The sequence below is a fragment of the Suncus etruscus genome, chromosome 20 (genome assembly GCF_024139225.1).
Source record: "Suncus etruscus isolate mSunEtr1 chromosome 20, mSunEtr1.pri.cur, whole genome shotgun sequence".
NCBI lineage: Eukaryota > Metazoa > Chordata > Mammalia > Eulipotyphla > Soricidae > Suncus > Suncus etruscus.
The window spans coordinates 7388618-7416574 of record NC_064867.1 but is presented as its reverse complement, the minus strand read 5'-3'; the positions used below and the strand labels follow the sequence as shown (position 1 = coordinate 7416574).

The 27957-nt window shown below is 49.3% G+C and overlaps 1 protein-coding gene across 1 annotated transcript in view; it reads left to right on the top strand.

Moving 5' to 3' along the window:
- Positions 1 to 414: 414 nt before the first annotated feature.
- Positions 415 to 27957, top strand: part of TRIM71 (tripartite motif containing 71) — a 62968-nt gene continuing 35425 nt past the window's right edge. The window contains exon 1 of the mRNA XM_049766396.1: positions 415 to 1227. Within this exon, the coding sequence (XP_049622353.1) occupies positions 415 to 1227 (813 nt within the window). The remainder of the gene's footprint in view (positions 1228 to 27957) is intronic.

The following is a 27957-nucleotide window of genomic DNA, read 5'->3' as shown; positions in this document are numbered from 1 at the left end:
GCCGGCCGGGCTTCGGAGGAGGAGGACAACCAGGAGGAGGAGGAGGAGAAGGAGGAGCGGCTTCATCCAATATCTTCCAGCCGATGAATAATTCAGCGCAGCCCGCGGGGACCTAGGGGCAGGGGCAGGGAAGGCCAGGCCAGGGCCAGCGGAGGGTGGGCCACCCCGGGCCGGGTGCTGCCAGGGGAGCACCCCCGGAGGAGGAGGACGAGGAGAGGCCGCGCCGGAGCGTGCGATGCGGCCGGGGGTCCTGGAGCCTTGACGTGCGCGCAGCCCGGATCTGGACTCGGAGCTAGAGAAGCGAACTGGACTCTGGTGCCTCGAGTTCCTGCAGACGCTCCGCCGGGGCGCGTGGCCTTGGTCGGCCCGGAGAGGCCTGGATCGTGCAGGCGTCTTTCTCCTCTGCCCTCGCCAATGGCCTCGTTCCCCGAGCCCGACTTCCAGGCCTGCCTGCTGTGCAAGGAGATGTGCGGCTCCCCGGCGCCCTTGTCGTCCGGCTCGTCGTCGGCCTCGTCCACGTCGTCGTCCGGCTCGTCGTCGTCTGGGGGCGTCGTGGGAGGCGTTGGGGGGCTCCCCGCGTCGTCGGCGCGCCGCCTGCACATCCTGCCCTGCCTGCACGCCTTGTGCCGCGCCTGCCTGGAGGCGCACCGGCTGCCGGGCATAGGCGCGGGAGGCGCCGGCGGAGGAGGAGGAGGTGGAGGTGGAGGACCTGGAGGCGCCCCCGGGGACGCCCTCAAGCTGCGCTGCCCCGTGTGCGAACAGAAGGCCGTGCTGCAGGCCGAGGCGGCGGGCCCGGCCGACATGGACGCGCTGCCCACCTCGCCCGCCTTCCTCCTCAGCAACCTGCTGGACGCCGTGGAGACGCCGCCGCCCAAGAACGGGCGCCCCGGGAACCCTCCGGGCCATCCCCGGGCCCGCGCGCCCCAGCCGCCCGCCGCCGCCGCCGCCGCCGCCACCCCGGCTGCCACGCTGCCCCGGCTGCTGCGCCGGCCCCAGGGCTGCAGCTCGTGCGACGAGGGCAACGCCGCGTCCTCGCGCTGCCTCGACTGCCAGGAGCACCTGTGCGACAACTGCGTCCGCGCGCACCAGCGCGTGCGCCTCACCAAGGACCACTACATCGAGCGCGGCCCGCCGGGCCTGGGCCCGGCCTTCCCCGGCGGCGCGCCCTTCTCCCTCCTGGCCGTCTTCCCCGAGCGCCTCGACTTCTGCCAGAACCACACCGACGAGGTGAGTCTGGGCTCCCCGAACTTTGCACCCTGATGTCCCCCTGGCCGACGTGGCGCGCGCGCGCTCCAGCTCTCCAAGCTTCCAGGCCCACTGGCCGGGCTGGGGTCGGGCCCCTCTTTCTTTTTCTTCTTTGTGGTTCCACGCGTGTCCGCGATCGATGTACGCGCTTCCCCGGCCCACCACGCACGGGTAGATGCGCCTCCTGTCTGGCCCGTGCGCCCCAGGAGCTGGACATCCTGCCCGTGCGCCAGCCACGGCTTGTCCTGTTGTGCACCTTTACGCAGAGACTCGTCCGTGCTAAGTCTCCCCGGGAAGCGCGACTCCATGCCCACTCACTGCCCCACCGGGCCTGTGAGTGAGGGGCCAGGCAGGGCTCGGGCTCCAAGGCTGCTCCGGAACGCTCCTGGCTTGAACCCGCTTTGCGTGGTCCCCCCGCGCGTGTCCGGGATGTCAGAGCTTGCCCGGCCCACCCATGGGTGGTGAAGGCGCGTCCTGACCTGTCCGGCCCGTGCGCCCCGAGAGCTGGACCACCCGCCCGCCCGCCACGCGGTGCCGTGTTGTGCGCCTTTACGCAGCGACCCGTCCGTGCCAAGTCTCCCCGGCGCGAGACCCACCGGGACCCGGGCTCCGTGGCTCTGCGCTCATCGCCCCTTGTGCATGGATTTGGGCTATTTTATTTTTGGAAGATATACTGGTGGTCCTGGTGGTGGCCGCCTTCGTGGAGTCAAAGGATGGCATTTGGGGATGTGGGAGGTTGAGGTTGAAGGTTCGCCTGTGTCCGCACGCGCGGCCCTTGAGATTTCTTTTTTTGGGAGCCCCTGTTGCTTCTGGTTCTGGTTCTGATTCGGGCTTGGGAACGCCCAGAGAGCCTGGTTTCTGCATTAAATTGAAGTGTTTTTCCAACCTCCTCTAGCCCCCTTTCCTTCGGGACGCGCACCCCATGGGGTCGGCAATCCTTGGTGAAAAATTAAATTCAAGTGCACGCAGGTTTCTGTTATTTTTCGCTCTCCCACGCTTATATTTTCTCGCCCCGCAAAGTCATTCCTTTTATTTTATCTCTGATGCCTCCCACTTACTGCAAGTTTTGGGGGTCGAAGGGCCCGCGCCTAGGAGAGCATTGTGAGCAAGGTTGGATGAGGAGGGTGTTTGCCTTGCAAGCTGCCGACCAGGGTTCGACCTCAGACACCCCATATGGTCACTTATTGAGCCTGCGGTGTAGAGCCTAGAGTGACCCTTGAAGGCCGCCGATGGGACCCCAAAACCAATAAAAACAAACAAAAAACAAACCAAAACCCCAAAGTTAGGGATGAGGGTCCAGCTATTTACTTTTTCCTTTACAGTGAGAGATCTGCCTTGTGCTTTCTATAACGCGAGTGGGGTTTGCTGGGAACAACTGGGGTGCGCCTGTTTTGGTTCTGAGCTCTGCACCCTCGCCCCTCGATTTTTGCCTCCCCCCGACCGTTAATTTTCGGGATAGCACTCGTGGCCCCAAAGCCGGCTTGGCTTCTTTCCTCTCCCTTTGGAGGAAAAAAGGCAAAACAAAATAATTTAAATTCGCATTTTCTTGGTGAGCGCTTCTATTCCTAAAAAGGTACTATCCAGAGGGGGAAAGCTAGGGAGACGGTTAGCTCATTTCTTTTATGTTCTGATGGTCCTTGGAATCGTGAACATTTTATTTTCTTGTCCACTTTGATGGCGGGAGGATGTGTTCTAGTATGTTCTTTCATCGTATTTAGAAGATGTGAAGGCTTGAGCCTAAATGCCGCCTCGAAAATCCCCGGAATGGCAAGATGGAGCCAATTCAGTCGAAAATTAGGGTCAGATGGGAGGGGGAGGATGGAAGAGGCGCTTCTAGAATTCCTTGATTCGAACCCTCCTTAGCAGTTGGGGTTAAATGTCAGGTTTTATTTAGATTACCAGTTAAAGATTCACATACGTTTTATTTGGCCTAAAACAGTCGATGCCCAGTGTTGCCAGACTTGTAAAAAAGGTTTATATTCTTTTTAAATTATAAGCCCATTCAAGGTTATAGAGAGAGTGCTGAGGAAGAAGGCAAGCTAGCTCTTCTGGCCCTGGGAGGCAGATCGGATCGCTTGAAAAGCACTTTTTCCGGTGCCCCTTTTCTCCTGGCCACTAGGTTGGAGCTGGCCGACAATTAACTTAGTTCTTAAAACACGAAATCCAGACTGTTGAGGCAAACTTTTTCTTCTCCTAAATTGCACGTTGAAAGAATCAAGTGTGATTTGGACCTTAATTCAAAGTAGAGAAAGATAGGATGATATTATTATTATTATTATTATTATTATTTGGTTTTCGGGTCACACCGGCAGTGCTCAGGAGTTACTCCTGGCTCCATGCTCAGAAATCGCTCCTGGCAAGCACGGGGGACCCTGTGGGATGCCAGGATTTGAACCGATGACTTTCTGCATGAAAGGCAAAAACGCCTTACCTCCATGCTGTCTCTCCGGCCCGTTTTGATTAGTTTTTAAGCTAGGACATAAATGATTATTTCAGGGTCTTCCCTTGGGAGAAAATGCTCTTTGGCAGTATTTTTCCCCTTTTTGCTCACCGATTTCACCCCCGGTGGTGCTGGGGTTGGGGTGGAGGACCAGAGGGAATGCCTGGGACTCTGCTAGGATTGAATGCAGTTCTGTTGTGTGCAGGACAAACAAGCAAGCACTGTACCATCATCTCTCCAGCCCAGCCCGGGCAGTGTGTTCAGAATAAAGTCGTTGCTTGGGAAAAAAAACAAAAACCAACCCTGGGTTCTGGGAAGGAGCTGGAGGAGTCTTGGCGGAAGTTGCTTGTTTGTCTGTCCCCTCTGATGGCTTCCCTGTGTCTGTCCCCTCTGATGGCTTCCCTGTGTGTGGCTTTGGCTGTGTGCGCAGGACCTGCATCAAGTTATTTATTTTATTTTTTTTGTTTTTGGGCCACACCCGGCGGTGTTCAGGGGCTACTCCTGGCTGTCTGCTCAGAAATAGCTCCTGGCAGGACGGGGGACCATATGGGACACCGGGATTCGAACCAACCACCATTGGTCCTGGATTGGCTGCTTGCAAGGCAAACGCCTCTGTGCTATCTCTCTGGGCCAAATTTATTTTAGTTTTGGTTCGGTGACGCTCAGGGTTTACTCCTGGCTCTGCTCATAAATCACTCCTGGCTAGGGGGAGGGTGACCCATATGGGACGCCGGGGATCAAGTCAAGATCCTTCCTAGGTTTGCGCTTGCAAGGCAAATGTCCTACCGCTGGCACCACCGCTCCGGCCCTTCAATATAGTTTTTTTACTCTTTCAAGAGTCCACAGGCTCTCTTAAATAATCTCAGAGTGCTGTCCCATTCCCTGGTCACAGATGCCTCCTGGCCTTGGAAAGGAGGCTGAGCTCAGTGGGGAAGGGGAACAGTGGGGCCACGTGAGGACAGGAGGCATCCGACAGGGTCTCCTGTCCACTGTCTGCTGAGCCCATGGCATGAACCACTTCAGAAGCGGGAGGGAGTTGGGTTTTGCAGGGAAATAAATACTAAGGGTTGATTACACATGCTCTGCCTTGGCCCCTGATAGGGGAATGAGTTTTCGTTATTTGATTATTTAGGTGTCCTTCCAGCTGTCTCTGTGGCTCCCCGCACCCCTGGGCTCTGGCGACCAAGGGGTACTACTGCTGGGTTTGCAGCACTGCTGGTGTGACCCGGACTGGCCCCCTCAGGCCCTGGGAAATGGAACTGCCTGACTTTGGGGAAGAGGTGACCGGAACTCACCCGGTGACTTTAATGGTGCTTTCTTAAAAGGCAAAGGAGACACCCTGGACTTCTGTGAACTCTTTGGATGCGACTCCGGGAGTAGAAATCTTCCAGGCATCCTGGTGTAGTCGAGGAACGTTGGGGTCTGCTGTGTGAGCAGCCCTGAGCTGTGTCCCCGGAAAGACAGGGGAGCAGGCTGGAGAGGTGCTGGTGACATGGTTGCAGAGGGGAAACTTGGTGGTGGGGCCACCTGAGAGCAGGATTGAGTCAAGAGAGGGTGCGTAGGGCAGGGATTGCCCCTTCCCTATGGAGCAAAGAAGGGGGTAGGGTCTGAGAGTATGCCATCGGTCTCAGTGCTGGCTTCCACTTGAATAAGAAAGGTCCGTCGTAGGCTAGTGCTGGCCAGGCACACACCTTACCTCTAGTGCCACCGCGCCAGCCCCCAGGGGTTACTTCTGGCTCTGTGCTCAGAAGTCACTGCTGGCAGGTTCAGGGGACCGGGGACCATATGGGATGCCTGGATTCAAACCCAGGGTTCATCCTGGATTGGCCTTGCAAGGCAAACTGGCCTTAACTGCTGTGCTACTGCTCCAACCCTTGTATATTGAGAGAGCCTCATTCCCATTGAAAAAGGATGGTTTTGAGTCTAGAATTAATTGGCTGGTCGCATTGCTTGCATCTGTTCGATTAAACTACTCTGGAAAAGTAGATTGGCATCCACACTACGGTTTATTCTGTATTCCTGGGGTCTAAACTCTTTTAGGCATATGTGTTGCGTGATGCGTGCATGTTTGCTTTAAAATGAAGTGCATGCTCTGTATATCACAGAATTTATGCTAATGAAAGGACCAACAATATTAATATAGCTCAGCCCCTGAATTTTTGATCCCTTGCTCTCGCCCTCCTAAAAGGAGACTAGTTCACATATTTGTAGAAGAGGATTTAGGAGCGTTTAAAATTTTTTTCTGCGCCTCTCTCTCCCATTTTTGACCCTTTGGAGGAAGACTAGGTGGATAGATCTACTTAGGACATTTTATCTCACCTCTTTGGAAAGCAAGCTTTATTTACTTCGTTTTTGGTTTTTGGGCCAAACCCAGCAATGCTCAGGGATCCTTCCTGCGTGCAAGGCAAGCCCCCCCCCCCCCCCCCCCCCCGCTCCAGCCTTCAACTTGACTTTCTTTGGGACTAACTGTCCTTCGGCTGCTTTGAGCCTAAACTAGCAGTTAGATGCTTGTAGACTGAGTGCTGAATTTCAAGAGTTCTGAAATTTAGGAGGCAAGTATTAACTAATGGTACTTTAATTCCTAAGGCTTTTGAGTGTTCATCTTTAGGTTTTTAAAAGTCATTTATGCTTTTAAAATGCCTGGATGCTTAAGGCTGAGTTAGTGGACTTGTGCCTGGAATGAATTGTGTCCTTAGTAGGTGATGGGAATTGGGGCCAGTTTGGTGATTGTGGTGAGGTGCATTGGTTTTGGAGCTATTGGAAGTATTGGGGATATCAACTCAAGTTGGCTTCCTCGCCAGACTTGTACTAAAAAGTCTGCTGGATTTGGGTCCTTTTGGAAACCTGATGCCAATAAGACTGCCACATATGATGCATGTTTTTCTTTTTTCTTCTGAGGGTCATGCTTTTTGGGCCATTCTTGAGCTGTGGATTCAAACCCAGGGCAAGAATATGCAAAGCCCAGGGCCAGAGAGATAGCATGGAGGTAAGGCGTTTGCCTGTTTGCTTTTCATGCAGAAAGTCATTGGTTCTAATCCCAGCATCCCTCCCGAGCCTGCCAGGAGCGATTTCTGAGCATAGAGCCAGGAGTAACCCTTAGTGCTGTGTGTGACCTCCCCCCCCCCAAAAAAAAAAGCATATGCAAAGCCCACGGATAAAAATATGAAAAGCCCATGTAAAGGTCCCCCTCTTAAAACAATTGAGTCTGTTAATTGTGAGTAACTGATATTCCATCTCACCCCCTTATGTTCCATTTTGGGGCCATACCCAGCATCACTTAAGTTAAGGGGTCTCAAACTAGTGGCTCGCAGGCCCTCGGTACAACATTTTGTGGCCCTGCCCTAGAGCAATCGTTTTTTCATTTTGTTTTAGTTGTTTGGGTCACACCCCCCAATGTTCAAGGCTTACTACTGACTTTGCACTCAAGGATAACCCTGACTTTGCCTCCTGCAGCCCCCCAGGTAAATTGAGTTTGAGACCCCTGATAGGGTTACTCATGGCTTTGCTCTCAGAAATCACGCCTGGCAAGCTTGGTCCATCAGGGATTGAGCCTACCCACTGTCTTCACTCCAGCCCCTGTATTTTCTTTCTTTCTTTTTTTGGTTTTTGGACCATGCTCTGGGGCCCTCTCTCAGGGGTTCCTCCTGACGCAGCTTAGAAATCACCTCTGGTAGGCTCAGGAGACCATATGGAATGCCAGGAATCAAACCCAGGCCCATCTCTCCTGGGTTGGCCTGGTGCAAGGCAAATGCCCTCCGCTGTGCTATCACTCCAGTCTCTGTATTTTTTTTTTCTTTTTTCTTTTTTTTTTTTTTGGGCCACACCCGATTGATGCTCAGGGGTTACTCATGGCTATGCGCTCAGAAATCGCCCCTGACTTGGGGGGACCACATGGGACACCGGGGGATCGAACCGAGGTCTGTCCTATGCTAGTGCTTGCAAGGCAGATACCTTACCACTAGCGCCACCTTCCCGGCCCCTGATTTTCTTTATAAATGATCATGCTTGGGATTGTGTATGTATATAGGTCTTTTGCAGACACAGGAAGGTGTCTTAAGAGAAGAAAATGAGCACTTTTACTTTTTAAGTTCTGCTGTATTACCTACCATACGTGAACCTGCAGTAATAGTGCTCTGACCTTTCATCCTAGCCCCTACTTTGTTCTTGTCTTGGGCCTCACCCTTAATCAGGTTATCTGGGCACTGCTGGGAATTGCTCTTCCTGTGCTGGGGGGGGTGGGGACCATGTGGGATGCCAGGGATCAAACCTGGATTGGCTGTGACTGTAAGGAAAGTGCCCTTCCTAATCTGCTGAGGTATCTCTCTAGCCCCTGTTGTTGCTTTTTTATTTTTCCCAGACTGTATCCAAACTATATCTTGGTAAGAAAAAAGAATTATTGAACAGGAAAATTGAGGAAGATTTGTTTTCCACAGCATCCTTCTATTATAGTTGCTTAATAAATTAATTGCCTAGGGCTGGCGAGATAAGATAGTACAGCAGTTAGGTGCCCAGAGGGACACTCCTAAGCCCAGAGCCAGGAGAGAATAGTCAGCACAGCTCTCAAAGCTGGTGCAAAAGTAAACCCAAAATATTTTTTCTAAAAGCAAGACACAAAATTCCTGTTTAAAGGATCCATTTTCAGTTTCAATACTGAAACCTTCATAAAAAGTAGTTTACTGAATCATGCCTTAAGATGCCTTTCTCAGAGCTTTATATTTTAAACTTTTCATCTTTGCATATAGGTATAGTGTTTAGGGACAAAGTAATTGTGTGTGTGTGTGTGTGTGAGATAAATGACTTTTGGGGGTAATTCCTTAGTTCTGAAATTTCACCCCCTTTGACTTTTATTCCCTCTGGGACTGAAAGTTGCAGGATTTTCTAGAGTTTGCCTTTCTCCATATGGGCCCCCATAAGTGGCCAAGGAACCTATTTCAGCAGTAGTCATTCTTCAGGAATAAGGCCCCATTTTGGTATCATTCTTTGTGACACTTAGGCAAAAGGTTGGGAAGAATTCCACCATGCAGGCCAACTTCAAAGTAGGGCTTCCTTCCCCTCCCGCCATCATAACACCTCCCTAAAGAGTTAAAGGCCCAGCCATGACTACTCTCACCTCTTCTGTTGTTTTGGAAGCAGCCAGAGAAAGATATTGATAAAGAATGACTGTTCAAGATGTCACCGTTGCAGCCTGCTCCCCACCCCTTTCCTGGTTGACCTTTTCAAGCCTTGTGACTTGGGAGAGGAAGCCTGATCGATCCTTCTTTCCTCTTTAGTTGTTTGGCTGTTAAGAGAAGCACGCGAGTTGGGGCTGGAGCCGTGGCATAAGCGGTAAGGCGTCTGTCTTGCCCGTGCTAGCCAAGGACAGACCACAGTTCGAAACAGCCCCCACCCTGGTCACGTCCCATATGGTCCCCCAAGCCGAAGGTGATTTATGAGCTAGTAGCCAGGAGTAACTCCTTAGTATCACTGGGCGTGGCCCAAGAACCAAAAAAAAAAAAAAAAGGCCCGGAGAGATAGCATGAAGGTGTAGGGCATTTGCCTGGCATGCAGAAGGATGTTGGTTCTAATCCCGGTATTCCATATGGTCCCCTGAACCTGCCAGGAGTGATTTCTGAACGTAGAGCCAGGCAGGAGTAATCCAAGTGCTGTTGAGTGTGACCCAAAAACCAAGAACCAAAAAAACAAAAGAAAAGAAAAAGATTAGGGGCCGGGGAGAAAACATGGAGGTAAAGCGTTTGTCTTGCATGCACAAGGACGGTGGTTCAAATCCCGCCATCCCATGAGGTCCCCCGAGCCTGCCAGGAGTGATTTCTGAGTGTAGAGAGTGATTTCTGAGTGTAGAGCCAGGAGTAACCCCTGAGCGCTGCTGGGTGTGACCTAAAAACCAAAAAGAAAAAAAAACGAGTAGCACACTGGCGCCTGCCATGGGGCTGGGAGAGAGTGAAGTCCTGTACTGGAGGAAGCGGGCCTTGGACGGAGTGTCATGTCAGCATGTGTCGAATGGTGAGTGTCATTGTCATTTGTGTAGATGTAGTACCATCCTTCTTAACTCCCAACACTGCATTTGGGGCAGGAGTTGGGGGGCACACTTGGCAATGCTCAGGGATCACTCCTCAGTGCGGGGGCTGTGTGCTATATTTGGAGCCTGGGGGTTGAACCCTGGCAGTTTCAAGCTGGCGCCTTGGAGCCCGAGTGATAGGACAGCAGGAGGGCATTTGCCTTGCATGTGGCTGACTCTGGATGGATGGACCCAGGTATGATCCCTGGCATCTATATAATTCCTTGAGCCTGCCAGGAGTAACCCCTGAGCCCTTCATAACTCCATAACAACTTACTATAATTTTCTAGAATTATTGAAGCAGACTTTATACTTCGTTTATTAGGGGGGACAGGTGGGAATACCTGGCAGATTTCGGACTATTCCTGTCCTGATGTTTGTGCCATGTTTTTTTAATTGAGGGGGGGAGTCTATGTTGTATTGGGGGTCAAGTTATGGTCCTACGTGCAGTGTACAGTTCACAGGCTCCATACACTTTGGAAAACGGCTGAAACATGTACCAGTTTTACATATTGTTTTTACCATATGGTTAAAAAAAGGCGTGTAGATACTTTAAGGAGAGAAAGATTGACAAGTTCCTTTAACTTCTTATAACTAAGCAGCATTTTAGGGTGTAGGGCTCCCCTGTTCTAGGGGATGAGTAATTGCATAGATACTTACCAATGTCATCAGTTTTATTTATATATTTTATTTGTATATTTATATATTTCAGTTCAGTTTTATTAACTTTTTTTTTTTTTTTTTTGGTTTTTGGGCCACACCCAGCATTGCTCAGGGGTTCCTCCTGGCTGTCTGCTCAGAAATAGCTCCTGGCAGGCACGGGGGACCATATGGGACACCGGGATTCGAACCAACCACCTTTGGTCCTGGATCGGCTGCTTGCAAGGCAAACACAGCTGTGCTATGTCTCTGGGCCCCTGTTGCAGCTTTTAAAAAGAAAAGGCTGTCTATGGGATGCACCGGTGTAGTAGTTTATATAGCAGGTAGAGTACTTGCCTTGCACCACCTTGACTCTGGCACGTCCTTATGAACACTGCTGAGTGTGGTCCAAAAACAAGCTTTGAGTTTGGAGCCAGAGGGTCTTTTTGCCTTGCACACTGCTGACCCGAGTTCAATTTCTTGTGCCCCTTCCCGCAGCACCATCAGGAGTAATTCCTGGCTCTGCGCTCAGAAATTGCTCCTGGCAGGCTCTGGGGACTACATGGAATGCAGGGCTCGAACCCAGGTGGGTCCAGGGTCCGGTCGGCCTTGTGCAAGGCAAATGCCTTCGTGCTGTGCTATTGCTCCGACCCAACCTCCACATTTCTGACCTATAAGATGGAGTCAATAAGGAAATCTGAACACCTCAGAGATTGCAAGGGGGTGATCCTTTCTATGCTGTCCTGTGTGCGTAGGTTTGGGGGTTAAGACCAAAGCCCAGAAGTAGTTGAAGTGGCAGAGCAGTGAAGAAAATTTTGTTTTAGTATACACGTGCACAGCTGAATATCCTGAAAAATAGCGTCTTCACCTTCTCATACAAACTGCAGCCAAACAGGTAGAATTCCTTTTACATGAAGTTAATGTATCGCTTATCTTTCTTCAAATATTTTCTGGCTGATGGCCAAGGGGGATATTTGATCCTGTGAAATCATTTGAGTGTTTCTTATTGCTGATAGGACACAATGTGTTAAGGTTTATCATGGACACATTTGCATGCCTGCTGCAAAGAATTGCTTCTGCCAAAGGTGCTCCAAGCAAGACTAGGCTGCTGCTGCTGCTTCTCCAACAGTGGAGGGCAGAGGTGAAGGATTAGGGTGCTAGCTTTGTGTGTGATTCTTACCACTAGATGGAATCTAGATCTTCAAGCTTATTATTAATATCTAAAGAGATTCAGCTGGAAAGAGAAAAAGATGTTTAAGTTGGAAGTAGAGAGTTTTAGGTGAATTTTAGAGAGTGGCAGAAATTAGGTAGAAATCTGACTCCTTTTTCGGATCCTTATAATTTCCCCCCTTTCTTGGGGTGGGGTGAAGGGCCCCATACTCAGGAGCTACATTTCTGGTTCTGCAATCAAAACTTGTTCCTCAGGGGATCCCGGAATGCTGGGGATAAAATCAGGGTTGGCTTTGTGCGAGGCAAGAACCTTACCCTTTGTACTCTTCCTCTGGCCTCTTCCTGATTCTTCTTTTTTTTTTGTTTTTTTTTTTTGTTTTTGTTTTTTTTTTGGGCCACACCCGGCGTTGCTCAGGGGTTACTCCTGGCTGTCTGCTCAGAAATAGCTCCTGGCAGGCATGGGGGACCATATGGGACACCGGGATTTGAACCAACCACCTTTGGTCCTGGATCTGCTGCTTGCAAGGCAAACACCGCTGTGCTATCTCTCCGGGCCCTTCCTGATTCTTCTTAATCCTAATAGATGGGCTTGAATTCAGCCGGTTCCTCAAAACGTACAAACCAAACTGGAATCAGTTGCTATTCCAGGAATAGAACCCTGCGTTGGAGTTGAAATAAGTCTTGGAGGTGGCCCTGGAACCTCGAGATGAGCCCAAGGAGCCAGTGCTGGCACAGACAGGTAGGCTTTTGTGTTGGCTTACTGTTAGTCTGGCATTCCACATGGTCCCTAATCCTGCAGAATTTACAGAATAAAACAGCAAAAGGCATCCCAGTTCTTTCTTGGAAATTGAGGGGAAGGATTTGGGGGGAAGCTGAGAGGTTGAGGAGTAGTTGAGAAGCGGCAGAGCAGAGAAGATGGCCTCTCAGATGCACCATTGTGCAATTGGACATTGCTCCTAGCAGTTGCCTCGGCCTCAGCCCATGAGATCTCGGAGCCAGGAGCACTGGGTGTCCAAGGCCACTTTCATTCCCGTGACAGCTGCCATTGCATTGTGTTCCTTCTGGGGGGAGGGTGAAGGACAAGTGTTGGCACTCAGGTTACTCTTGGCTCTGTGCTCAGAAATGACTCCTGGAAGGCTTTTGGGGACCCTGTTGGTTGCTGGGGATCAAGCTCAGGTCGGCTATGTGCAAGACATGCCCTACCGCTGTGCTATCTCTCCCGCCCCTCTCGTTTACTTTCATTTAATAGCTGCATTTACTCTACCACTTGCCCACATTTTGCATTCCAAGTAGCATACTCTTCTGAATTATTTTTCTTCCTCCTGTGGCAGGCCTCACCCAGGGGTGCTCAGGGCTTGGCTTACTCCTGGCTCTGCTCAGGGATCCTTATGGTGTCTCTGGGGTCAAGCCTATGTTGGCAACATGGAAGGCAAGCACCCAAACTGTTGTGCTCGGTCTCTTGGAGGAGAGGTTGCTTGGGAGAGGGAGGGGGCTTGGGGGTGGGAGTGGAATGTCTCAATCTGGCTTGGTTTCCCTCAGTGTACCCTGAGCACTTCTAAATCTGGGCCAACCCAAGTCTTAGGAACTTGAAGAGGTTTGTGTGTGGTGGGGAGGACAAAGCAAATAAAGATGAAGCAAGGTTCAAGAGTTTTACTGTGGGGCCGGAGAGATAGCATGGAGGTAAGGTGTTTGCCTTTCATGCAGAAGGTCATTGGTTCGAATCCCGGCATCCCATATGGTCCCCTGAGCCTGCCGTGTGTGACCAAAAAAAAAAAAAAGTTTTACTGGGGCCAGATCCATCTGGGTTCAGGGTTTGTTCCTGAGCTCTGGGATAGGTCCTGTCTGGCTTAGGGGCATTATACAGCGTGCTGGAGCAAGAGCCCTGCCTCTGCCTGCTGTATTATGGTACTTACTGTAAGTTTTCCACATTTAGACCAGAGAGAGATGGTCAGGAATTAAGGGCCCCCGCCATGCTTGGGCATAATAATTCAACCCCAACACCACAAATGATTACAGCCAGGAATGAACCTTGAACACTATCACGTGACTGGGAACTCTACCCCCCAATAATATTTTCCACAAAAAGTTAATAGGAGAGAAGGAACTTTTATTTTAGTTTAGTTTAAATTGAAACTGGACAGAGGTCCAATTCGAGACCAAGGTTCTAATGTAATTCAAACATGCAGCTATCAAACAGCATCCTTAAGTCTCTTATGCAATCAATAGCTGTGCCTGACTATCTTAAGAACTGAAATTGGGGGCAGGAGTGATTAGCACAGTAGGTTGTTTGCCTTGCCTGTGGCCCACCCAGACTGACCTGGGTTCGATCCCCGCATCCCATCTGGTCCCCCAAGCTTGCCAGGAAAGATTTCTGAACTCAGCCAGGAGTAACCTGAGTACCCCCAGGTGTGGCCCCCCCAAAAAAATACAAAAGAAAAACAACCCTGATTTTGTTACTCAATGGGCTGTTTTGCTAAATTGTACATTGTTATCACTGGACAAATGTTAATATCCTGGAAACTGCAAAGTAAAGCACTAAAAAAGGGCACAGCTGACTGAAAGCTACCACTAATGTAGCTAGTTTTGGAAACAAACATCTCTAAAAAACGGGGTGGTGTTTTCAACCTTCACATAGTGTCCCCCACACCATCGTTGCAGGTCTGAACAGAATTCATCACAACTACTTTTCTAATTTCTTTTCCTTTTTTGGCTTGGTGAAATGCTTGTCAATGTTTTGCTCCCTCCTACCCCCAATATGAGTAAAACATTGGAATAGATTAAAAGTGTGCAAGTTTGAATTATGGAGGGTGGAGAGGAGGATGTTTGGCCCAGTTTTGGGGAGAAGAGATTGGGTTTCATGCTCCGCTGGGTCACTGTGGCCTTTCAACCCTTTTCTCCTGTTTAAGGCGATTGGAGCCCAGAATGTCCAAGGTTTAACATTCCTTCCATGGTTTCAGGAGATTAAGAAACAAAGGTCTTGAAAGCGAAGTTGGAGGTCCTTGCAGGTCCCTGTCCTGTCCTCCAGGTCCTTTCCAGTCCAGTTTCTGACTGTCCTTCAGTATTTGTAGATGGCACGGTGGGCACAGGGCCCAGCTCCATGCTAGAGGTGGGTCCATCTGCCCACAGCAAGCAGAAGAAATGTGGAACATTTGTAAAAACATGTAGGAATCAGAAAAGCAGCTGGGTTGGAGTTGAGGAGAGATTTTTGTTTAGACACCACAAACTTGTTTTACATAGTGATTTTTTTTTTCCTGAGGGTGTAGATAAACAGTGACGTCATTTTCTTTTTAAAAATAATTTTTAGGGGCCGGCGAGGTGGCGCTAGAGGTAAGGTGTCTGCCTTACAAGCGCTAGCCAAGGAAAGGACCACGGTTCGATCCCCCGGTGTCCCATATGGTCCCCCAAGCCAGGGGCAATTTCTGAGCGCGTAGCCAGGAGTAACCCCTGAGCATCTAACGGGTGTGGCCCAAAAAACCAAAAAAAAAAAAAAAAAAAAAAAAAAAAAAAAATAATTTTTATTTTGCCCACAGGGGATTACAAATTTTCACAGTTAGGTACATAGTGACATTGAAGCAGGGGCATTTCCACCACCAATGTTCAGTGACTTCATTTTCTTTCATCTATCTCTTCAGCTTGTTTAAACTGCTGTCAGTACTTCAAAATAGATTTTTTCTCAGCAATTCGCAAAATTTTCAGCAAATTCTAATCCTGGTCAATTTTGCTGGCTTTGTCTTTGTTTTGGGGCTACCTACCATCCAGCAGAGCTCGGGGTTTGCTCCTGGCAGGGCTCAGGGGACATGTGGATAGAATCCAGATAGGTCTGTACAAGGCGAATTCTCTACCCACAATACATTGCTCCTGTCCTCTTAATATTGATCTAATTATGCAAATGAAAATCACAAGCCTTTTGAAAATTATTCCAATACCGAGGATGCAAAGTTGTTCATAATAGATTTTATGATCGAATTTCAGTCATGCAATGTACCCTTCACTAGTTCCTGTGTCCTAGCACAAATGTCCCCAGTTTTTCTCTTTGTCTGTAGGACAGTTTTCTTCTCCCTCCAATCCCAGAGGCTGGTTTAGAAAGCTTTGTTATCAGGGGCATGGAGGTAGGGCATTTGCCTTGCATGCAGGAGGACAGTGGTTCGATTCTTGGCATTCCCTTATGGTCCCCCAAGCTTGCCAGGAGCGATTTCTGAGCCTGGAGACAGGAGTAACCCCTGAGCGCTGCCTGGTGTCACCCAAATAGAAGGCTTTGTTATTAATAACCTCCTTAACTTGGTTTTTGGGCTTGTGTTTAGGAATCAAATGCTGGGAGGGATGAGGCAGGAGGTCTTGTAGGGTTTCAGGGATCGAACCCCAGCCATGTGGAATGCAAGGAAATACAGCCTTACCTGCAGTACTGTATCTCTCTGGCCTGCCTCTCAGTGATCTTTTAACTACCTGCTTTTTCTTCACCGGTTTTTCGCCACCGCTCTTAACCATATACAAAATTAACGTCAAGTGTCATCTTTGTTTGGACTCTTGGTCACAGCTATTTCCGACTGTGCTTGGGGGACCGTGCTGAGCTGGGGGTTGAATCTGGGCTCCCATGTGGAAAGCAAACGCTCACATGAGCCTTTAGGGCCACTTCCTCAGCCCTTTTCGTGTAAGATCTCCCATAGACATTTTTTGACTGGCGTTTGTGGAGTGGGTTTGGCTGGTCCTAGCCCTGGCTTAGGTTAGTTAATGCTAGAGCCAAGGTCTCTTTCCCCCACACCCCATCTGCAGGCTGGCCGAGTGGGGCATTCATTTGAAATGTTAATTTGCCCCTGAGCTATCTCCCACCGGCCACATTTCCTCCTCCAGAGCTCTGAAGCCAACCTAATGGCCAGAGATGGTGGTGGGGGGAAGAATGGTGTGTCCTGTTTTTCATTTTGCATTTCCGTGGTTAGCATTAGGCTAGCGCCTTTTTGTGTGTTTATTAGGATTTGGATTTCAAACCGAGTTACCGGAAAAAGAAAAGTCAACTCATCGTAGGAAAATACTGTTGGGTACTAGCTACCTGCTGCTGCAAATACATTCTCTGAGTCTTTGGTTTGCCTTTAGTGTGAGGTCAATTCTAGTGGTATTTTTTTCTCCCCTTTATTTTTTGGGTTTTGGATTTCTTGGATTTTTGGTTATACCCAGCGATGCTCAGTTACTCCTGGCTCTGTGCTCCTGGCAGGGTCGGTACCATATGGGCCCCCTGGGGGATAGAACCTGGGTCGGTTCCTGCAAGGAACTGTGCTATCAGTCCTCAATTCTAATCTTGTCTAGTCTTTGACTTTGATTCTCAGTTTTTGAGAACTTTCGGCTTTCTCTTTCTTTCTTTTTTTTTGGGGGGGCCACACCCAGCGGTGCTCAGGGGTTACTCCTGGTTGTCTGCTCAGAAATAGCTCCTGGCAGGCACAGGGGACCATATGGGACACAGGGATTCGAACCACCTTTGGTCCTGGATTGGCTGCTTGCAAGGTAAATGCAGCTGTGCTGTGCTATCTCTCCCGGCCCGGCTTTTTCTTTTTTTATGGGGGTGGGGCCATACCCAGCAGCGTTCTGGGGTTACTCCTGACTCTGTGCTTTTTACAGGCACAGGGGATCATATGGGATGCCCGGATTCAAACCAATATCTGTCCTGGGTAGGCTGCTTGCAAGGAAGGCCCTACCACTCTGCTATCTCCCAGGCCCAAAAACTTTTGGCTTTGAGGTGGGTTTTAACTTTATGTAACATAATTGTCTTGCCTGTTAGGTAAAAGGTTTCATTTCCCCTTAGTGTCACTTCACATTTTCTGGGAAACTGATGTGACCCTCATAGTTGCGGCCTGGCGGGGGTTGCTGGTTGGGCACAGTTTTAGTCCTTTTAGCCTGTGAGTGCTGAGGGTGATGGGGCCTGGCTAGGTGTTGATGCAGATGGCCATGTATTGGTGATCTCTCGGTGGCTAGCAAGGAAGTCGGCTCCTCTCCACACGTTCATAATGATTCACAGCAGTGGTGGTGAGGCTTCTAGTGTGCTAGGCTTGTTAACTGAGCAGCCAGTGACAGCCACAGGTCTTTGGCCTTGTCTCATTGATGGCATTTCATCCCTTAACTCGGCCCTGTGTCTGTGATCAAGGCTGACTGCTGGTGGAGTGGAGGGCTGATAACCGTATGTGGTGCGGGAGATCCAGCCTCAGCTCAGCCAGCCTTCCCTTGGCTGCTGCAATCTTGTCTCCGGCTGGTCCCTCGACCCCTTGTTTGAAATGTCAAGTGTCTCAGTGGTCTTTGATAAAGTGGCAGGCAAAAATTTAGACATAGAATGAAAAACTTGATAATTCCATGTCTGCTTGCAGTTAGCACAGTTCCTATAGACATAGAACATCTTTGATAATAGTTTGGAATTTTGGTTACAACCAGAGGTGTTCCCGGTGTTACTCCTGGCATGCTCCAGGGCAGCATTGGCTACCAGGAATTGAACCCGGCAAGTTCTTGATCCACTGTAATGTTGCTCTAGCCCATATTCTGTATATTTATAGATCTTTGTGGGGTGGGGTGGTTGTTCCCTCACTTATTGCGACATTGTACACAGTGCTAGGATTTGAACCCAGGAGTCAAATCCCAAAGCTTGCTCTCCCTTCATTCCAGGTGGGTTTTCTGCTGAGCTACCCTCCCATTCATATTTTTTGAAGCTTAAGTTTATCTGGCAGAATTTTGCAAGCAGTCTAATCCATTGGCTCATTGCATTTTGTAATGTACTTAGTACCATGTAACTCACTGAATGCTCCCTTTTCATGAATTCTGACAGTGACACACCTTGAATTGAGTCCAAAGCTATTTCTGCATTTCTAGTTCCCTGGCCAGTGTTTATCTCGGGAGAATTTGGTCATGGGTCTCAGAAAAAGAGCCCTAGGACTTGAGGATGAGAAAGATCCTGTCTCTGGCCATGGCAGTCCCCGAAGCCCTCTTTATTGCCATCCAAGGATAGCCAAACAATCCCCTCACCTCTTACCTCTGGGGCATTTCAGCCTCTGTGAAGGCTCAGATTCTATCTCTTTTTTTCTTCCTCTTTTAAACATTTGCTATTTTCTAGGCACAATGCAAATGGCCCCGGCACATTGTTGTCCAGCTAGAGAGGCCTGCTGGGAGGCAAATTCCTCCAGGATTGCTTGGAAAACGTGGCAGTGAATTCCATGCCTGCAAGCACACTCCCCCTGCAGCCCCAGCCTGTGCCCAGCCCCTCTGGGAGTTTGGGGACTGAGAAGTTACTTTCTGGAGACCCTCACATTACTAGGAAGGAATTTAGGGGTCGCAAACAAGAATGATGGCCATGTAAAACCGTCGCACATGGTTTGAAATGAGTTCTTGCTTCATGATTTTTTTTTTTTTTTTTGGTTTTTGGGCCACACCTGGCGGTGCTCAGGGGTTACTCTTGGCTGTCTGCTCAGAAATAGCTCCTGGCAGGCATGGGGGGGACCATATGGGACACCGGGATTCGAACCAACCACCTTAGCACCTTAGGTGCTATCTCTCCGGGCCCCTCTTCATGATTTTTTTTTTTTTAAATTCAAGGGTAAGGACCAGAAAGAGTCCATAGATCTATAGTGCAGCAGGTGGGGGCGCTTGCCTTGCATGCAAGCGACCTGTGTTCAACCTCCTGCATCTCAATATCCCCTACCACCACTGGGTGTGGACCCCTAACACAAATTCATGGGTTAAAAAAGAGTGAGGTCCAGGGTTCATTATGAGGGGGGTTTGCTATTTTTCTTGAGTGTAGGCCCTCAGTGGTGAACAATAGTGAAATAGTTTTGCCTACTGAGTCCTTGGGACTAAGAAAAATTCATACCAGGCCCATCTGGGCCCGTTGGTTAAGTCCTGGGAAATACCTTGGTTGGGAGCTTCTTACAACATAGAAATGTCACTTGTGGGGAAGAGGAAGCCAGTCCTCCCTGAGCCAGCTGTGGTAAAAGTCCTTCAGATCTGCCTAGATGATCTACCTAGAGATGATCCCAGAGCCTGGGGGTTGGGTTTTCACTGCAGTTCAAGGCAGGACTAAGTTAATAAGGGATTCAGTTTCCAGAGTTGCTTGTGGGTGGGGGAAGGGTCCCCAGGTGACCAGCCCATTGCGATTCAGGGTTGGCTCTTTCATTTGAAAGTCTTCCTCATGGGGTGTTTGCCTTGGGCCACTGATCTGGATGGACCTTGATAGGACACCCATTATAGCCAGGAGTAACCCCTGAGTGTTACTGGGTGTGTCCCTCAAAAACAAACAAAAACAAAACAAAACAAAAACAAAAGCCTTGGAACTGAGTGATAGCATGAAGGTAATGCGTTTGCCTTGCTTGCAGAAGGACGGTGGTTCACATCTGGGCATCCCATAAGGTCCCCGAGTTTGTCAGGAGCGATTTCTGAGGCAAGAGCCAGGATTCCTGGAAGATTCTAGCTTTCTCTGCAAAGCAAGCGTTCAATTCAGCCAATGCTTCAGGGAGCAGGTGACTGGTAAAGAGGGAACTGCGTGACAGGAATAGGCTCCCTCAGACCCACCACCGCCTTTGGACTTGTGTCTGTCTCCAAGTTTCTTGACTGAGGACAAGGAGAGCGGAGATCTCTCACCTCCCTTTCAAGCTATCTGAAGATCCCTTCCACTTGTGTTGTCAACAGTCATCGTTGTGTGTGCAGGAGGGGACAGAGGGCTGCTTTCATCCCTCCCTACCCTCCTCTCCTGTTTCATAGATCCTGAAGCTCCCTGGGATCACATGGTGAGGCTAGAGCCCAGGTTGAAAACAAAACAAAATAAAAATAAGCCAGCAGGGTCCATCAGTTTCTTTGCTCTGAAGGACAGTAACCAGAATAAAAGGCAGCCACGAATACCGAGGAGACCCTGAAAATAGAAAAACCAGAGGTCTGGGCTTGTTTGCTTCAGAAAGGTTTGTTTTCTCCATGGCAGCGGGAGACTCAGCCCCTTAATTGCAGGCGTTGTTTCTTGCATCCAGTTTTTGTCTCTTGACCAGAGGTTTCCCCTTGCTCAGCCAGAGCTAGAAGATGGGGTGGACTTCCCAGTCTGGGGGTTCATTTACCTGGGGCCATTCCTCACTATTCCTGAGCAGCAGAAATTCCTCTCCTTTGTTTCTCCGGAGGGGCCGGAATGGCTGCCTCTTGGTATGTTGATCGCCCCTGTTTGCTCTGAGTGGCTTGCCTCTTGGAAGCCTCACTACGTGGCAGTTCTCTGGGTACAGTCACTTTTATCTTGACTAGTGGCCTTTCAACCTCTGTCTCCCTGGACTGAGTTAAGTTTGCTTCCATTCTGTGTTTGGGCCTTCCCTGACAATGCTCTCTTACTCCAGGCTCAGTGCTGGGCTGGGCTGGGCTGGGAAGGAAATCATCACTCCTTGCAGCCTTGGGGATTGAACAGAGGTCAGTACTTAAGTACTATTACTCTGGCAATTGCAAACACAGATGAAAGAACTCTCCAACCAGGGAAGTAATTGAAAACTCACCCACCGTTCTGGTCTTCTATAAATGAAGGGTAGGGACAAGGATTTTTGTTTGGTTTTAGGGAGGCACACTCAGCTGTACTCCAATTGGTTGCTCCAGATGAATCGAGAATCAGGTGCTCAGAGAGCCATATGGGATGCCAGAAATGTGCCCCAACCCCTCTTGTACGCTCATGCAATCCTTTCCTTTCCCCACCAAGATCCATCAAAGGTCCTTCTGCACCTAGCAGGGAAACTCCCAGCCCAGGGTGCAGCTCTAGCCACCCCCAAGGATCTTCAGCCAGTCTGTAAACAGGGAATAATCTTTTTATTAGGCCCAACCCGCAGGGCCCTCTACCTCCTACTTACAGAGCACATGTTCCAGCCTTTCGTCAGCCTACATAGTAAATATTTTTCTTATTTGTTAGTTTTTTATTTTTAATTATGAGAACAATGATGCAAAGAGGACAAGGTAAAGTTACAGTGGAAGGACAATCGCCCATAAACAGATCTCAGAAGAAATCCCCTTGCTGACGCCTAAATATTGAACTTACAGTCAAAGAACATTAAGAAAAATAAAAGGCAGAACTCATGTACAATTGCTTTGTTCACAAGTCCCCAGATTGTAGGACATTATAACATTTCTTAGCAGTACACAAAGCAATCTAAAGCCATGAGATTTATGTGACTCCTTAAACATTGAAGGCAAAGTATTTTTTTTTATATTTTCACGCACATGCATATTTGTTTAAGTTAACATCAAAAGTTTAAGAGGAGGGTCGGAGAGATAGCATGGAGGTAAGGCGTTTACCTTTCATGCAGAAGGTCATCGGTTCGAATCCCGGCGTCCCATATGGTCCCCCGTGCATGCCAGGAGCAATTTCTGAGCACGGAGCCAGGAAAAACCCTTGAGTACTGCCGGGTGTGACCCAAAAACCACACACACACACACAAGTTTAAGGTTTTTTTTAAGGGTTAGAGTCAAAAGAGCACAGTAAATATTTTTTTTCTTTCCAGTCAGTCCCATTTAATTGGATGTACTTAGGCAAAAAAAAAAAAAAAAATCCCTGCAAAATAAAACCCGAAAACAAAATTTAACGAAGCAGTTCTTAATTTTATATTTTTTGTCATTTGGATTATGCTCTATGAGAGGGGGTGGCCATAGAAACCAGGGATCAGCACCCTGTGCCAATACTATGCCACTTTTAGTTGTTGTTTTTGGGTTCCTCCCAGCTGCGTGCAGGGATCATTCCTCGTGGTTTTTTTTTGGGGGGGAGGGGGACAGACCATTTGGAGGACTAGAGTCAAATCTGTGTGGATTTAACCCTTCAAGTCAAGTGCCTTAACCTTTCTCTCTCTGTGCTATTGCTCTAGCCCCCCATCCTTCAAATTTTGTTTCTTTTCTTTATTTTTCTTTTTACCATACCTGCTCATACCCCGGGGTTACTCCTGGTGATGCTTGGGGGTGACGACCATATGGAATGCAGGATATTGAATGCAGGTCACGCAAGTGCAAGGCAAACACCCAGTTCACTATATTATCTCCTCAACTTCCTCTTCCTCTCCCCCCTCTCTCTCCCCCATTTTGTTTTTGGACCACACATTGTGGTGTTCAGGGGGTAACTCCTGACTCTGGGCACAGGAATTAATCCTGGGAGTGTTAGGAAGCTGGGGATTGAACTTTGGTTGGCCATGTAGGAGCAAGTGCCCTATCTCTCTGGGGCCCCCCTCTCCACTATTTCTTTATTGTTGCTGTTTTGAATGATCCAGCCTACCCTGGAGGGGTGGGGTGGGGGTGGGGTTAGCCCCTGAAATGCTCAGTGCCTTTTACCAGGGCTAGGTCCTAAACCCACCCTCAGGCCTCTCCTGACCTTTGGACCCTTTGTTAAAGTTGTTGGTAGGGTTTGGAGAGTGCCTTGATTTTGTGGGGGTGGGGGAGGAGAGAGAGGGGGGGAGGACATTTCCATAACTTGGGTCCTGTACCCTCTACCAGGCATTTATTTATTTATTTATTTATTTATTTATTTATTTATTTATTTATTTATTTATTTATTTATTTATTGGTTTTTGGGCCACACCCGGCGGTGCTCAGGGGTGACTCCTGGCTGTCTGCTCAGAAATAGCTCCTGGCAGGCACGGGGGACCAAATGGGACACCGGGATTCGAACCAACCACCTTTGGTGCGGATCGGCGGCTGCTTGCAAGGCAAACACCGCTGTGCTATATCTCTGGCCCTTGTTTTTATTTTTTAACTGGTGGGTGACATTTGTTACAAGGACACTAGCCTGGATGGCCACTCTTATCTGACCTTGCAGCTTCTGGCAAAGAACAGAGGAAGAAAAGTGAACTCCCTTTGAGACCTTGGAACCTATTCAGGAGAGGGAGGAAGATCTGCTCCCCCTACTTCTGGCCACACTGCCCAAGTCTGAGCAGAATCTCTTGCATCTTGGTCTCAGACCCTTAATCTAGTGGAAATGATATTCTAGCTCCTAGAAGAGGCTGCAATTGCCAAAAACTGTATCCCACACCACCACCCCCAAACCCACCCCCCACCAAGTCATCCTGGGTTTGGGCCCTGTGCTGAGTCTTGATTGGCTTCCAGTAATCCTTAGTTCCTCCCAGTGTCCCAGAAATCCTTAGTTTTACAAAACTCTTGGTGTCTCAGGTTTTACTTGAATGTACAGAGCCCAGAGCTATCTCCACATAGGGAGTTGAATTTAAAAATGTCTCCCTAGGCCTAAGTGATAGCACAGTGGTAAGGCATTTGCCTTGCATGTGACCGACCCAGGACAAACCTAGTTTCCATCCCCAGCAATCCCATATGGTCCCCCAAACCTGCCAGGAGCGATTTCTGAGCACAGAGCCAGGAGTAACCCCTGAGTGCTGCTGGGTGTGACCCAAAACCCAAGAATATCTTTTTCTCAGTAAATATTTTTTCTTTCTCTGTAGACCCAAAACCCAAGAATATCTTTTTCTCAGTAAATATTTTTTCTTTCTCTGTAAATTTTGAGCCATACCATGGCTGTACTTTCACGGATCATATAGGTCTACCTAGGGTGCCAAGCCAAGGATAGATCCTGGCTGCCCCTGTGGAAGAACTGATGCCCTTACCTGCTGTTCCCTTTTCCTTGTGTTTTGGGCTACATCCACTGGTGCTCAGGAGGCTCAGCCATCAGGGATTACTCCTAGCGGAGCTGGGTATGGGTGTGTTATACCATGTTGTGTTGGGTTAGCTGCGTGCAAGGCAAGCAAGCATCCTACCTACTGCATGATCACACTGACACCTCATTTTCTTTCTCTCTCTCTCTCTTTTTTTTGGCTTTGGGTCACATCCGGCAGTGCTCAGGGGTCACTCCTGGCAGGCTCAGGGAACCATATGGGATGCTGATTTCAAATCAGGGTCGTCCTGGATTGGCCATATGGAAGGCAAACGCCTTATACCACTGTGCTATTGCTCCAACCCCTCATTTCCTTTTTTTTTTTTTTTCCTATGGCCACCACCCTCATTGGCGTTCCGGGCTTCCTCCTGGCTCTGCTTGTGGATCGATCACCCAAGGGACTCTGGGGGTCAGAGCCAGGTTTGCTGTGGGCAAGCATGAACCTTCCCTGATTTATTATCTGTATCTGAGTGTAAAACCAAGCACACAGTCCTGGTACGTCCCCTGTCCTTCCTGGACAGATTGCAGACCTGTGCCCAAGGGATGTGAGGAAGGAGGAGAAGCTGAGAGGTGCTCCATGTACCACTTAGAGCTGCTGGGCAGCAAAGACTACAAGTCCTCTGAAAATCAAAGCAATTTGAGAAACCCCAGGCCTTGAGTTGTCGTGTCCCCCCCCCACCCCCCAGAGAGAGTGGCTGGGGGTTTGGATCGCTTGACACCCACCCCCCTTCACACACCCCTTCCCTGGAATCTTCTGGACTGCAATTTCGTGTAGAGCTTGAAGCCCCTTCTGAGGGGTGGGAGGAAGTGGTTAATCCCCACTTCCTTCCCTGGGAGTTTTATGGGCCTCTAGGAGCTTGCTTTCCTCTGGCCTTAATGGCCATAAATGACCCTCTCCCAGTGGAGCCAGGCTCCTGCGATTCTTGGCCCAGAGTCACAGTTAAGGTGCTTAAGAAGTGCTTTTTGTTGTTTCTGGACCACGCCCAGCAGCGCCCAAGTGACTCAGGTGCTTTGGATGATGGGGGGGGGGTCACCTTCCCTGCTTTGGGGCTGTTGTAGCAGCACAGAAACTGGAGTACCTGGGAGGGAACTAGTGTTTTTTAGCCCCTCATACTTTCTGCTGGTGATGCTGCTCTTCGTCTTGGGAAGGAAGTGAAGCTCCATTTTAATGGGGGACGAGAGACTTACAGTGAGGCCAGACTGAAACTGGGGAGCTGGGGGGGATACCCTGGGGGTTTTCCAGCCCTGAGGTTCTCAATTCTCTGTGTAGTAGCCAATGGGAGAACATCAGTGTTTGGATTTGAGATTGAGTGATGGTGTTTGGGGGAACCTCACCCAACCCCATTTACTCCCTGTGCTTGAGTTAAAATTCCTCAATATGCTCTCCAGCTCTTCAACTCATTCATACTGGGGTGTCCAAGGGTGACCTTTCCTGTAGGAGGGCATCTTGATAAACACAGTAAAAATCTTGGCTAGAGTAGTGGTGCAGTGGTCGGGCATTTGCCTTGCATGTGGCTGACCCAGGATGGACCTCAGTTCTATTCCCATCTGGTCTCCCAAGCCAGGAGTGATTTCTGACGGCATAGCCAGGAGTAACAGCTGAGTGTCACCGGGTGTGGCCCCAAAACCAATAAATAAATAAATAAGAATCTTGGTCATAGGCCTCCCTGCCTGTGCATCCCCTGGATTTGATGAACTTAATAACTTGGACCAAATCTTCCCCTGCTGCTTCCTTCATGCTTATCCCAGCCAGTTGCTGAGTTTTTCTTCCCAGAAGTTTCTTAGGTAAAGACTAGGACCCTGTGCTAGAGAAGGAGACTGCCCGTTTCAAACCCTTTTCTGGGAAAGTCTAGAACCCAGCCTGGTAACAGCCAGACCTGGGTGAGGCTGATCTGTCTTCTCCTGTTCTGTACAGACCTCCAGAGGCTGCGCTTTTCCTGCCCAAAATTCAAGGCTGGAACAGCAGGTCCTATTTAGGCAAACAGCAGTTTTAGTGACATGGCCTTAAGCTTGTTTAATTCTGTGCCATGACTTCGATTCTTGGGCTTGCTCTCGTGCCTAGGTGATACTCCTAGCTCTCTGCTCAGAAGTTGCTCCTGGCAGGCTTGGGGGACCATATGGGATGCCAGGAATCCTTCTGTTTCGGGTTGGCCGCGTGTGCGAGTCAAATGCCCTACCGCTGTGCTGGTGCTAGTGCTCTGGCCCCTGTTTTAATTCTTAAGCCTTTCCTTGTGGATTAATGCTGGGGCCCCCTTCCCCCATTGGGATGCTGATGCCCTGCAGCAGGGGTGGGGTGGGGGTTCTTGGAAACATGATCTAACAACATTCCAGATAGTTTGTAAAATAAGAGCTCTTCTGTGTTTCCTTGAAGGGCCCAAGTCACAGAAAGCAGCTTCTTCCCCTTTCCATTAAGCCTCCTCCACGTGTTTTCTCCGGAACTGTTTCCAGAACAGTTTCCAGTAGCCACTTTGGATTAATCCCCTTTGGACAAGTGGAGGGAAGAAGGGAGGGGAGGTCTGTCCCCCAGTGTGCCTTTCACTTGAAGGCATTGAAACAGCTGTTCTGGGGAATGGGGTGTGTGTGTGGGGGGGGGGGGATTGGAGATAGTATAAGATTAAAATCGAGTGCTTGCCTTGGATGCAGCAGATTTAGATTTGATCCCTGACACCCCTGAGCCTGTCAGGAGTGAGTGCAGAGCTGGGTGTAAGTTCTAAACAGCAGCTGTGTGTATTCCTTCAAAATTAACCACACAGATCTTTTAAAAAATAAAATGCTTGTGGCCTGTGTTGTGTGTCCCAGAGACACCTCTGACCTGTTGCCTACTGTCCCAGATTAGGGTAGACCCATGGGAAATGCTTCCAAAATTCTTCCCAGTTGTGGGGCTGCCTTGGATGGACAGAGAGGGGAGAGAACAGGCTACCTCTATGGTGGCTTCATCACTTCTGGGTTGTCCTGCACTAGTTGGCTTAGGTCATCCCTCCCCTTCTCTCACCCTTCATTGCTACTTGTTTTTGTGTACAAGGGAAATGGTGGTTGATGCACAAACCCTTCTTAAACAGTGGGTGCTGAGTTGCATTCTCTTCCCTTGTGGGAAGAGAAAACTCTTACAGGTTGTGTTTTTGGATGGATAACGCTACACACTATGCCCAAGATTTTGAGAGAATTAAGTGCCTTGCTTCAAAGTCTCCTTTCTGCCATCTCTAAAGGGGATATGACAGTGCGTGAAATTCCTTCTTTCACTGAGAAGTTTGGGTGTCCGAAATGGCCAGGATATGGTGCGGGTTTCCTGTTCGCAACCCAAGGAAGCATGGTGGACGGTCTGGGAGGGGAACCTGGGAGTGCTCTTCCGAGCACAGATCTGAAACGCTCACTTGGGGGTTGGCTGCCTAGCTGGGCTCTGTCTTCCAGGTTCTCTAGGACAGGAATCTGGCCAAGGGAGTTCTACAAGCTCTGACCCATAAACTCTTTATCTTCTCCAGATGTCACCCTGTCCCCAACCCACCCAAACTCTTTCCTGAAGGGATGGGAGGGGGCTGAGTCATTGGGACCTTCAGAGAGATGGGGGGTGGGAATCCCTGAGGATCTCTGAGGTGTTTTTTGTTGGTGAAATTCCCCCACTATATATCTAAATTTATATATAATTCCTAATTCTGAATTTCTATAAATTCTAAACTATTTTCTAGTAACTCTTTAATAAAAGAGTTAGAGGGCATTTTATCGCAGGGCATCCTTTTTTAATTTCTTTTTGGCTGCACACCTCTTTGTTTTTTGGGGGCCACACTTCTG